Below are 13,823 nucleotides of genomic sequence, written 5' to 3'. Positions count from 1 at the left end.
ATCACTCCAATGCATTCTGTAAACTTCCGGTTCAGGCCTTTGTCACTCTTTGCCAATAGAAGTCTATGTAGAAGAGGCTCCATTGGACTGGCCCCATCAATTGAATGGAGTTGTTGTAACTCTCTCATCTATACGACTCCGAGTATGTCTATCTTGTAACCAAGTATCCAACATATATTCTCATAGTATACCATCTATCGGTAATAGATGATAAGAAGTGATACATGGAATGAGGAGTGCTGAGGATGGCGTCTGAAGAGAGGTGAGTTTTCACTCACAGTGTAGTGGTTTGAATAGGAGGCAGGCAGCACTCAGACACCAGTGAAGATGGGAACACAAAAGGGTTAGAGATGTGAAAATGTAGGGAGCTTGAAGACCAGAAAGATGTACTTTTATTAAGTAGGGTCAGAGGTATATAATTATTGGTTCTTGGCAGAGCAAAACGTGTGTTGTAGACAGAGAAGTAGAGAAGCTCAGATGAAAAGGGTGCAAAATGGAACCACTGTTTATAGAGCTTTAGAACCACACATAAAAGGCTTGCCCATGAATGGGAAACACTGTACTTATGCAGTTTGATATAAGTGAACCACTTTCTGTACGGTTTGAGCTGTTGGATTTGTGGTATAATTCACTACATGTTGAGATTACATGTTCAGAAAACTGTGATTATGACATTAAACTATAGGCCCACTCAACCAAAGCATCTACAAGATACATTTAATTAAAAATGGCATCAAACCCCACTGAAATATACTGTTTTACTGATAAAGTTGTGTCCACGTTGGCAAGATTAATCATAATCCCCTTGATCCAAATAGAGTCAGATCATTATTAGGCACAAATCCATTTTGCGTCCTTGGATCAGATATACAAAGAAAAAGCACTCCAATCCTTTCATGAAAGGATTCAATCTGTAAAAATGAACATTCTCTCGTCCCAAGACTCCTGTTTTTGGTTTTTGTTTCAAGATCTCCTCGCAAAATATCCCAACACAATTCTCTGGGTGGGACGCAATTATATCGAGGTTACTTTGGCAAGGGAACAACAAAAACAACAAATGTATAACCAACCATGCAACTCCCAAAGGAAGGAAGGCAGTATGGAGAGCCCTGCGCGGGACTGTTCTCCTAGTCCCATTCCCACTGGATTTCCGACCGTTCCCACCTACTCCCACAGTAGTTTCATCATTCCTACCACCTGCGTTATATTGTTGACCACCCGCTTAGGCCCACAGCAAGGTTTAAGTACCATCTGGTCCTGAAGTATTTCCATTAGGACCCAAATATTAACAGAAAGAGAGAGGCCATTACAGACAGTATGTCTGTAATGTAATATAATCATTCCTTAATGATTATATCTGGTTTCAGTATTTATTTTCTCTATTATTAAGGTTATTTTTCCAGTCAGTTTGTATTGGGGGTGAGGAGGGGGGCGGGGCGGGGGTCCAGAGACATGGCCAAAGCATTTTGGGGGTCCCCAGCCAAAAACGAACCCCTGCATTACAGCACAGTGGACTGTAGGTTATTAATCCATTTTGGCCTGACCTCGAAATTTAAAAAAAATCTTCTAAATCCTCCAGTTTTCTGAAATAAATATTTTCACGATTTTTCAAAAATAGCAGACCTACACGCTCGTAGTGGCGCGCTATGAGTTTGTAGATCTGCTATTTTTCAATAGCTAAAGTATAAGCTAATGCTTTTAGTTCTAAGATAAATGTGTGACGACGACGATGATGATGATGGTTATTAAATGACCCACTAGATGTTGATGACCCAGTTTCTGAACAATGTTTTAGGAGCCTGTTTGTCAGACTTAAACAGGGCTATTGTTTCCAGACTGTCTAATGGCTTCATGGCAAAATAAATCTAACTCCACAAAGTATGTTAAAAAAATAAATGGGGAATAAATGGGCGGGGGCATGGTGGCACAGTTGGTAGTGCTGTCGCCTCACAGCTAGAAGGTCCTGGGTTCGATTCCCGCTCGGGACGCTGTGGGTGCTGGCGGCGTGTTTCCTCCTCCGCGTCATCAGTGCCCATACCCGAGGCGGGGTTGGCGAAAGGGCCTTTCTGTGTGGAGTTTGCATGTTCTCCCCGTGTCCCCTAGGGTAGGTACCCTCACAAAAAACATGCAGTAATCCTGGTCTCTAAACTGCCTCCCCCTGGCCAGCCGGGGCGCCTGATGGAGGGGAAAGGAGCTGGTTGGAAATTGGAATAACGTGTTCCTTCCACGCGCTACGTCCAACCAGGGAAACTCCCCCCTGTCAGGTGTAAAGGAAGGAGCAACTTGGACACCCAGGCATGAAGGAAGCATGAGTTCGTGCAGATCTACAAGCTCATAGCGCGCCACCGAGTGGCGCGCTATGAGCTTGTAGGTCTGCTATTTTTGAAAAATCGAAGAACGACTGACATAGAAACATAGCTTTTTCAGAAAACTGTCAGGATGTAGACAAACGTTTGCTGTTTTGCACATTTATTCTAGGGAAAGTTGACTTTTATCCAAGCCACTTCAACAAACATTTAGTGTACTGGGGATAAATCACTTTTACTACAAATTAAATTGGGTTTCTTATGTATAACAGTCTAACAGTCACAGCCGGGAGTGAACTAATTAATAGAGTCTTTGTTGTTTTGCTGTCGTTGTTGTTGTTGTTGTTGTTGTGATGGTGGTGTGTGTGTGTGTGTGTGTGTGCGCATATATATATATATATATATATATATATATATCTCCAGGGTCAGATGAGGTCAGTAATCTGATAAACAGTTCTACTTTCTGTCCAAATATATAAAATTAATATAATATAAATATAATATAATATTTTATAGCATATTTTATAAAATGTCAAAATGTAGATCTTGCCCCATCTCTCTCCCATCAGCGTCCCAACGTGCATCTTTGTTTACGTTCCTCCTTTCAGATTCCAAGGGAAGGGTTTGGACTTTTCTAATGCTATTTGGTCAAATCTTCTCAACTATATCCTCTAAATAAATGATTACAAAAAGAAAATAAATACAGTATGGTTTTTATTGAATGTTAAAAGGACACAATGCGCTACAGTAATAGAATTGTTTGATGCAATTATTTGCTTGGATAGAATATTGCAGTTGATACATGAAAGGTTAAGTATCAATAATTGAATGCTGATATTAACAGTTAGCGAAAAGCATTCGTATGAGAGTCACATTAGCCTAATTGCCTCATTTCAAAAATACTGTTTCTCAATTAAAAGCAAATGTCACAGCAGTTCTAGTTTATAATAATAACAACATTCTCCTCAGGTCAGGTATTGCAAAAATGTGCATGAACTTCTTAAGACCACACTTGTATTTTGTTATCCAGAGGAAGGCGGCGGTGGCTCAGGGGTAGAGTGTCTGGATGGTAACCGTAAGGGTGGCCAGTTCGAACCCGGGCTCCCCCAGAGTCACTGTCGAAGTGTCCTTGAGCAAGACACTGAACCCCTAATTGCTCCCGATGTGCTGGTTGGTACCTTGCATGGTTTCCGCTGCCATCTGTGTATGAATGGGTGAATGTAATGCACAATCTCTGTAAAGCGCCTTGGATAAAGGCGCTATATAAATGCACCATTTACCATTTAAAGAGAAAGGTGTGTCTGCAGTGTGCAGGTGTTTACGGAACGCCCCGTCAACGGGAATGCCTTTGTATGAGAACACTTATACGAGCAGGCTTTGTCCCCTCTATGTCAGGGATGGGGGAGCGAGCAGGCTTTGTCCCCTCTATGTCAGGGATGGGGGAGCGAGCAGGCTTTGTCCCCTCTATGTCAGGGATGGGGGAGCGAGCAGGCTTTGTCCCCTCTATGTCAGGGATGGGGAAGCGAGCAGGCTTTGTCCCCTCTATGTCAGGGATGGGGGAGCGAGCAGGCTTTGTCCCCTCTATGTCAGGGATGGGGGAGCGAGCAGGCTTTGTCCCCTCTGTCAGGGATGGGGGAGCGAGCAGGCTTTGTCCCCTCTATGTCAGGGATGGGGGAGCGAGCAGGCTTTGTCCCCTCTATGTCAGGGATGGGGGAGCGAGCAGGCTTTGTCCCCTCTATGTCAGGGATGGGGGAGCGAGCAGGCTTTGTCCCCTCTATGTCAGGGATGGGGGAGCGAGCAGGCTTTGTCCCCTCTATGTCAGGGATGGGGGAGCGAGCAGGCTTTGTCCCCTCTATGTCAGGGATGGGGGAGCGAGCAGGCTTTGTCCCCTCTATGTCAGGGATGGGGGAGCGAGCAGGCTTTGTCCCCTCTATGTCAGGGATGGGGGAGCGAGCAGGCTTTGTCCCCTCTATGTCAGGGATGGGGGAGAGAGCAGGCTTTGTCCCCTCTATGTCAGGGATGGGGGAGCGAGCAGGCTTTGTCCCCTCTATGTCAGGGATGGGGGAGCGAGCAGGCTTTGTCCCCTCTATGTCAGGGATGGGGGAGCGAGCAGGCTTTGTCCCCTCTACGTCAGGGATGGGGGAGCACACCTTTTGCTCCCCTCAATGTCCCTCTATGTCAGGGATTGGAGGAGAGCTTTTTTTTTGCTCCCCTCAACATGTCATGTATGTCAGGGATGAGGGGAGCACTTACATTTGTTCCACAAGTGCAAAATTCAAAACAGTCTGGCATGGCTTTCCAGCTCTGAGAGCAGGCTTATTGACACACAAGGCCATTTATATAATGGTGCGTTTATATACCTGTAGCGCCTTTATCCAAGGTGCTTTATTGTGCATTACACCCATTCACACAAACATGCATACACCGATGACGGTAGGAAACCATGCAAGGCACCAACCTGCTCATCGGGACCATGTTGCGGTTCAGCGTCTTGCGCTGCAAGGTCAAGGACACTTCAACACTAACTCTGGGGAATCACGGTTCCTAAGCAGTCGCTCTACCGCTGAGCCACTGCCGCCAGCCTAAGTGGCTGGTTGCACACTGCAGATGCACCCTGATGACTGACTGACTGACTGACTGACTGACTGACTGACTGGCTGACTGACTGACTGACTGACTGACTGACTGACTGACTGACTGACTGACTGTCTGTGTCACTATGCAGCCACTACTCTGTGGAATGCACTTCCTCCAGCCCTGAAATCCCTAAATTCTATTACAAGATTTAGGAAAGACCTGAAATCATGGCTCCATCTACACACTAACTGGTCGTAGTTAGCTTCCGACCCTGGATAGCCCATATATCCCATGCTCTGGACTGTTCTCTCAGGGTACCTCTTGTCCTATGTATATAGCTCCCAGCCTTATATATAAGGATTATTTGTTATATGTTTCGTGGTTGTTTTGTTTGTACAGTATGTTTGTGTATAGTTTCATGTTACAAAGTGGACCACAATGGAAACAAGCGAAGGCTTTTAAGTCCATTTGGTGTTTTTTAAAATGATGTCATTTTCTGTAATTTTCTTAAACTGCCAATAAAGTATTCTATCTATCTATCTATGTGTCATTGCAGAGGACCTACATCACCAGGGACATCGTCGCCACGGACGGGGGCAACCGCAGCACGTCTGTGGAGCTGGCGGTCACCATCACCAACATCAAGAACCAGCCGCCTCAGTGGGAGAGAGAGCGCTACCATGTGGTCATTGCTGAGAACACCGCCAGAGACACAGCCATAGTGGTACGATATGGGCAGGTGCCAGTGGTGTTTGAAGTACCCCTTTTGGTGTTAACATTATGTTATGCTTTAGCTATTGAAAAATAGCAGATCTTCAAGCTCATAGCGCGCCACCGAGTGGCGCGCTATGAGCTTGTAGGTCTGCTATTTTTGAAAAATCGAAGAACGACTGACATAGAAACATAGCTTTTTCAGAAAACTGTCAGGATGTCGAAGACATTTTTAGAATCTGATCTCGGGTCAAAATGGGTTAAAAGTATCAATACTACAGTAGTTCTCAAACTGTGGGTTGGGACCTGCAGGAGGGGGGTCACCAAATGACTTTGGAGGGGGTCCCACTCCCCAGTTGATTTGCTTATATGTGCAACATTGTTTTCCGTGAGGCGGTGTGAGCTTCTAGCCATTTTCACAATATTTATCTGTGGAACTGGAACCGAGTCAAACTAAATGTTATGCTTCAAATCTACAATTCCAAGTGGTTGTCAGTTGAAATGAATGGAATATGTTGAGGGGTTGTGGCCTGAAACGATTGAGAACCACTGCGCACATAGAGACTAAAAATATTTCTGGCACTTGATGTATCTGGAAATCACAATTAACACTAAGATAGCTTAAACAACTGTTTAGTGTAGTGTGACATTACATTGTCTTCCAGCAGGGCAAACAAGTCAGGACACAGTGGCTAGGAATCTCAGAATAGCCAGTGGCTTGATGACCACTAACAAATGGTTGGGTGTCGCTTGGTAGGCTTGCATGTTAGAACACCTACTGTGCCTCCTAGCACTGGGCTTCCTGGTGACCATATATGGGGACAATTTGGGACGAAGGGGGTTTGGGTAACCTGAGACCACCTTTGTCTCTGCTTTCAGTTGTATAAAGGTCTACTGTAAATGCCTATCTGTACGTGTGTTAGTCTGGAAGCCGAGAGGCTGAAGGATCCGTGGGGCTCTGTCCCCATGGCTGATGCTGTATTGAACTCTGCAAATAAAATGGAACTCAGCAACCTTCATCTGCCTGTCTCTGCTGTTGACTTCATGCTCCGTATTTTTGCCTGAGTATTTTCTAGTCTAAGTATTCAAGGTCTGTGTATGGGCCTTTGATGTTAGTTTATATTCTTCAAAGTGGTGCGATTACCCGGTCGCGATGATGCATTTTTTGCGTCAGGCGAGAGAACCAGTGGACAATTGACAATTCAGTCTAATAGATGTTTCGGTCGGCAATTTTTTGGACGGAGGAGATCGGCGACGGCGATGCACGGCGCGCTGCGGTCGAGCCGGCGGCGTTCGACGCAATGGCGATCACCACCACGACGGAGGCGGCCTGCACCGAGGAGCGGCGATGGGCAACGGCGTGATGCTCTCGGCGATCGTGACCAGAGGCGGTGCTCGGCGGCTGGACGGCGGGGAGAGGGGTGCTACGGAGCACAGCGTGCCCCGGCCCGAGGGCGTTCGTCGGCGGTCAGCGGTCCAAGGGAGGCGATGGCCACTTCATTGACTCTTCACGGCGCGTCTCGACTCGACAGGCGCCGGCGGCGAGGCGTCGTGGCTTCGTTCCATTCAGCGGCGAATCGCGAGTTTCTGCCTCGCAGAGGCCTACATTCTCCTGTGATGACACTGATTCACTTTCTCGTTTTTTTAGTCATGTTGTATTATCATGACTGAAAGGGAGGAGGTGATGAAAGTGAATTCGGATCAGAATGAAAGTTTCCGGACGGGACAAAAGGCAACTCGACAAGAGAGCGGCCTACGCCATGCGGTGCATAAGTGTACTGCATCACAAACCTCGTTTGGCCCGTGTGCGCTGACTGATGGACACTGACGAAGGTGAGACAAAAGGAGAAGAAACGTTACAGAAGATTCTATTATATCAGATGGATATCGTTCCATTTGATTCCAAATGTATGTTTACGTTTGTCTAGTTCAACATATAATGGGCATGTGTGTTGATTTTATGTGTCAGGTATTTAATTAGAGAAGTTGGCTTAATGGGGATGATATGCCTAAGGGAGATTTGGAGCTGAATATAAGTATTTACCGGAGTAAAATTAGTTAGATGTCTCTTTGTCAGGCGAAAGACAGCGCTCCTGTCGTACGCATAAGTATTAATCATCCTAATTGTGCATAACGTTCTTATTTTTGTTCGAATAAATTTGTGAATGGGGAAAGTCAACGAAGGTATTTCTGCTATGACATGTGGGGAAAACTCTAAAGTTATATAAATTACTCTAGGATTTTAACGTAAGTGAATAATAGTAGCATGCACGGGATCTGGAAAAACTTAGTTAGGGTTTATGGTCGCCGGTGGTAACAGTGCTGTTATTTGTACGAGCCTTGGGGAATCTAGAGTGTTGAAATAATTATAGATGATTTCTGCATGTCCTAAAAAGATGAGTTAACTAAACAAAAATGAATCATTTTATGAATGACTATGGTAAAATTTATCCTTAACATTAACTGATGCTAAGAGCATCAGATGTAAAGTTTGAAGAACTGTAACACACTTTGTATTCAATAATTGGGTGCTTTGGAGTGAAGCAAAAGGGGTTGGATTCAGCGACGGTGTGTGTTTAAATGTCAGATATATGTTTACGGGTTATCATTTATGTCAATGATCATGTTTTGAGTTATGTAAAGGTTTAAAGTGAAGTTAATTACAGTACAGAGAAGTTAGGGTGTAAGAGAGAACACAGAAGGGAGTTCTATAAGCACACCGATGATAATACTGTAATGGAATGAGAACACTGGTAACGAGTTATGTGATTTGAATGCCTAGAAGTCTGCAAACCATTTTTGAATTCTACTGTAATTGTTGATCTCTTTGTGTCATATTTTTAATGTTCCAGTCAGTGCCAAAGGGAGGACGAGGGTCAATTGTGTTTCCATATTCGTTTTTATGAGGCATGGTTGCCTCAAAGGGAGGTCTGATGTATCTGGAAATCACAATTAACACTAAGATAGCTTAAACAACTGTTTAGTGTAGTGTGACATTACATTGTCTTCCAGCAGGGCAAACAAGTCAGGACACAGTGGCTAGGAATCTCAGAATAGCCAGTGGCTTGATGACCACTAACAAATGGTTGGGTGTCGCTTGGTAGGCTTGCATGTTAGAACACCTACTGTGCCTCCTAGCACTGGGCTTCCTGGTGACCATATATGGGGACAATTTGGGACGAAGGGGGTTTGGGTAACCTGAGACCACCTTTGTCTCTGCTTTCAGTTGTATAAAGGTCTACTGTAAATGCCTATCTGTACGTGTGTTAGTCTGGAAGCCGAGAGGCTGAAGGATCCGTGGGGCTCTGTCCCCATGGCTGATGCTGTATTGAACTCTGCAAATAAAATGGAACTCAGCAACCTTCATCTGCCTGTCTCTGCTGTTGACTTCATGCTCCGTATTTTTGCCTGAGTATTTTCTAGTCTAAGTATTCAAGGTCTGTGTATGGGCCTTTGTTTATAGAACAGATTCTTCACACTAAAATATGCTTTGAAAGTACCAAAGGTAACTCATTGTGGAGAATGTCTCACATTTCTGTCAAATTATTCAAACGTTTACCTTCCTCCACGCCTTTGTAGTGCATGCTGTGCCTGCTATATAATGCCAGTAATTTGTCTGCCCAGAGGCACATTGAGCAGTCAAATTACACTCACTGCATGTTGTCTTTGTGCTAAAACTACACATTTGAAAGTCGTGACAATGACATTCTATCTTAACATTCAAAATGTTTCCGTCAGAAAAATACAGCATGGAAGGTAAATAGTTTTGTTTTCTGTATATTATGGCCATTTCAGACCATCTAGTTTTCATCAACAACAATTTAAGTATTTTTTCAGTTGTATTTATAAAAGTGCATACATCATACATCATACATGTACAGTGACAACTGAAAATACTTGAAGATATACTTTTTTTTAAATGTCCTTACACCTTAACCCATTTTGACCTGAGATCAGATTCTAAAAATGTCTTCTACATCCTGACAGTTTTCTAAAAAAGCTATGTTTCTATGTCAGTGGTTCTTTGATTTTTCTAAAATAGCAGACCTACAAGCTCGTAGCGCGCCACTCGGTGGCGTGCTATAGCTAAAGCATAACATGATGCTAACACCAAAAGGGGTTCCCGCCCAAAATGGGTTAAATCAAGAAACTGAGAGAAAGGTTACCTGTCAGTCATCTGTCAGATAACCCTCAGGAAACCAAATGTGCATAAATACATAATACTATAATATTGTATGCAGTTTATGTCCATCACAAGTAACATTTTTAGTAACATTTTTAAGACAATAGACATGATCAGCAAAGATATTATTGCACAATAAGTAAGTGTCATGTGACAAAGGATAGATAATGATGACATAAATTATGTATGTATTTATGTATTTAGATAACTCCATACATTAAATGTTTCTCATACTGTAGATCAAATCTGACCTTACCCCCTTAGGGGACAAGACCGGGACATTAACTTATATTGTTTTCCATATTAAGGCTTGAGATCTGTCGCTCTCTGTAGTCGGTATGGGGTTAAACTAGAGGGAAGCAGATGGCTCTCATGTACAGTATGGTAGATTTGTTGGCAAGGACCTAGCAGGCTAGCAGCATGGGCTATTTAGATGAAGATAATGAGCTCCCAGTTGACACGCTCTGATTTTCAGTTCAGTTGTACTTAACGCTCTGGCACAGCTTCAGTCAAGAGGGTCAACTCTGCTTAGCCTTAATTCTGATCTTTTTCTGAGAGACTAAATGAAAACTATTTGACTCAATACATCTCCTATAGCGCTGGTTCTCAACATGGCGTCTGGTGACCCCCCATGTGGTCCTTCAAGGGGCTTCCAGGGGGTCCCCGCCCGGCTAAATGATTGATAATTAGGAAGAATATACTGTAGCACTCAAATGCACCCTTACAGGTCTGTAATGAGTTTCATCTAAGGCAGTGTTGTTTTGAATGAAACTTAATTTAGTCTTAGTCACATTTAGTCACCTAGTCTAGTTTCAGTCGACATTTTTGATTTAGTCGACTAAAATGAATTTTGGCACGCCTAAATGCCGTCGTAATGGCTGATTTTACACTTGCTGAAAATAGCAGATCTGCAAGCTCAAAACGTGTCGCAGCGTTGTGAGCTTGTAGATCGGCTTTTTTTTCAGCATGCAACCAAGTGTAAAATGACTTATAGTGGATATCTTGTCCACTAGTCCCTTCCTAACATTTTAGTTTATTTGTTGACGAAATTGTCAGTATATTTAGTCATCATAGCTTAGTTTTCATTTAGTTTCCATTTAGTTTTCGTCAGTGAAACACCGTAGTTGACGAACATTTTTCGTCATAATTTTAGTCAACGAAATCAACACTGCTAGATGCTGTAAATGTTTTAATTTCATTTATTTTATATTACATAGTTCTCTCTTATGTAATCATTTACATAGTCGTTCTGTCAGGACAGCTCATGAATGGATAGAATATATTTTTATTGAATATAAAATGAGCAATGTATTTATTATGGTTTGGCGATGAATTGGATCTGCTTTTTATGTACTCCGATAAAGCGCATCAGTCCCGACCCGAATCCCCCGTACATAAACAGCAGATCCAAAACGACAGGTGGTAGCTGGGGTGGTGCAGGCGGAGGGTAGCTGGGGTGGTGCAGGCGGAGGGTAGCTGGGGTGGTGCAGGCGGAGGGTAGCTGGGGTGGTGCAGGCGGAGGGTAGCTGGGGTGGTGCAGGCGGAGGGTAGCTGGGGTGGTGCAGGCGGAGGGTGCAGGCGGGTGGTGCAGGCGGGGGGTAGCTGGGGTGGTGCAGGCGGAGGGTAGCTGGGGTGGTGCAGGCGGAGGGTAGCTGGGGTGGTGCAGGAGGAGGGTAGCATGGGGTGGTGCAGGAGGGTGGTAGCTGGGGTGGTGCAGGCGGAGGGTAGCTGGGGTGGTGCAGGCGGAGGGTAGCTGGGGTGGTGCAGGCGGAGGGTAGCTGGGGTGGTGCAGGCGGAGGGTAGCTGGGGTGGTGCAGGCGGAGGGTAGCTGGGGTGGTGCAGGCGGAGGGTAGCTGGGGTGGTGCAGGCGGAGGGTAGCTGGGGTGGTGCAGGTGGAGGGTGCAGGCGGGTGGTGCAGGCGGGTGGTGCAGGCGGGGGGTAGCTGGGGTGGTGCAGGCGGAGGGTGCAGGCGGGTGGTGCAGGCGGGGGGTAGCTGGGGTGGTGCAGGCGGAGGGTAGCTGGGGTGGTGCAGGCGGAGGGTAGCTGGGGTGGTGCAGGCGGAGGGTGCAGGCGGGTGGTGCAGGCGGAGGGTAGCTGGGGTGGTGCAGGCGGAGGGTAGCTGGGGTGGTGCAGGCGGAGGGTAGCTGGGGTGGTGCAGGGGGAGGGTGCAGGCGGGTGGTGCAGGCGGAGGGTAGCTGGGGTGGTGCAGGCGGAGGGTGCAGGCGGGTGGTGCAGGCGGAGGGTAGCTGGGGTGGTGCAGGCGGAGGGTAGCTGGGGTGGTGCAGGCGGAGGGTAGCTGGGGTGGTGCAGGCGGAGGGTAGCTGGGGTGGTGCAGGCGGAGGGTAGCTGGGGTGGTGCAGGCGGGTGCAGCACAGCAGTGTTTGCAAGACAGCAGTGGTGAGAGCAGTAGCAGCAGCAGCAAAGCAAGTGGGGAGCGATTAGTGCAAACTTCCAGATTTGCACTGATCAAAAAGATTACTATAACACGGAGGACAAAATTGCAGATCCCAATTTAATTGGCCGATTGGGATCCCTGCAGTGTATATCAAATGCACGTCCTTCAAATTAACCCATTTTGGGCGGGAACCCCTTTTGGTGTTTCAAGCATTCTGTTATACTTTAGCTATTGAAAAATAGCAGATCTACAAGCTCATAGCACGCCACCGAGTGGCGCGCTATGAACTTGTAGGTCTGCTATTTTTTTTTAAATCGTAAAAATGCGGCACAAATCTTTGAATATGTATATATTCTTTCAGAGCGAATGTTTTTTTTATTTTGACGTCAGGCCTAAATGGGTTAAAAAGGTTTATAATCACTCTGGGCTCGGCTTTCACCCCTTAACTATAGCCTTGGATCAAGACCATCATGCTTGTATTTTATGGAGTCTGATGTTTGCTTTTGTATCTCAGTCAGCCCCTTCACCATAAGAAAACAAGTAAGACGCGCGAACGCGGGAAGCGAACGCAGCTCGTATATTGCAATAACAACAATTAGAATAAATTACGTGCTTTAAGGGGGGTTTTTTTTAAGATTTTTTTTAAGTTAAGTTTTTTTTAAGTTTTTTCTTTTTAATTTTTTTTTAAGTTAAGTTTTTTTTAAAGTTTTTTCTTTTTAAGTTTTTTTTTAAGTTACGTTTTTTTTGTAAGTTTTTTCTTTTTAAGATTTTTTTTTTGAAGATTTTTTTTAAAGTTACGTTTTTTTAAGTTAAGTTTTTTTTAATTAAGTTGTTTGTGTTTGTGTGTGTGTGTGTGTGTGTGTGTGTGTGTGTGTGTGTGTGTGTGTGTGTGTGTGTGTGTGTGTGTGTGTGTGTGTGTGTGTGTGTGTGTGTGTGTGTGTGTGTGTGTGTGTGCGTGTGTGCGTGCATGTGTTTTTGTGTGTGATACAGCTCTGGTGGTGGGCGGGTGGTGTTACAGCGTGACACACAGACACACAGACAAACAGACAGACAGACATGATCTGCTGGGTCTCATAGTAAATGCTCACTGCGTTCGCAATCACTGCGTTCGCAACAATAACCCAGCGACGTTGACTCCTTTCAGACAATCAAAGCCACCTCTCAGCTCGGGGACCCGCGGGTCACCTACAACCTGGAGGACGGCATGGTCCCAGAGACCAACATGCCAGTGCGCTTCTACCTGTCCCCCAACCGGGACGACGGCTCTGCTTCCATCCTGGTGTCCGAGCCACTGGACTACGAGACGACTCCATTTTTCTCGCTGCGGGTGCGGGCTCAGAATGTGGCAGCGGTGCCTCTGGCCGCGTTCACCACCGTTTATGTCAATGTTACAGGTACGCCGTCGCTAATTGTCTGTGTACCCTACTCGTTAGGCAGGCAGACATGAGAACGATGCCAAGTTGACACTGACTGAACTGTTCCAGGGTTTCAGTGTAATTCTGTAATATTATGTTCAGCTGAAAAAAGGGAATGCTTAGGTTTTATGTCCTACTTGGGATTCGAACCTCGGTATCCCTGGTTTGGGAGACCATTCACCAGGGAATCCCCCGTTCACCAGGGAAGATATTGTGCTTGTGAGATTCAGGCAGTA

At 45.5% G+C, this 13,823-nt stretch overlaps 1 protein-coding gene across 3 annotated transcripts in view; it reads left to right on the top strand.

The window, feature by feature from the left end:
* The window catches only part of LOC306923648 (neural-cadherin-like), a 424,677-nt gene that overhangs the window by 230,931 nt on the left and 179,923 nt on the right, over window positions 1–13,823 (top strand). For all 3 annotated transcript variants that reach the window (XM_079501857.1, XM_079501859.1, XM_079501858.1), the window contains 2 exons: window positions 5,440–5,607; window positions 13,317–13,566. In XM_079501857.1, coding sequence (XP_079357983.1) covers window positions 5,440–5,607; window positions 13,317–13,566 — 418 coding nt within the window. The remainder of the gene's footprint in view (window positions 1–5,439; window positions 5,608–13,316; window positions 13,567–13,823) is intronic.

This window comes from Electrona antarctica (assembly GCF_951216825.1).
Source record: "Electrona antarctica genome assembly, chromosome: 5".
Classification (NCBI taxonomy): domain Eukaryota; kingdom Metazoa; phylum Chordata; class Actinopteri; order Myctophiformes; family Myctophidae; genus Electrona; species Electrona antarctica.
This window is presented reverse-complemented; position numbering and strand designations above follow the sequence as displayed.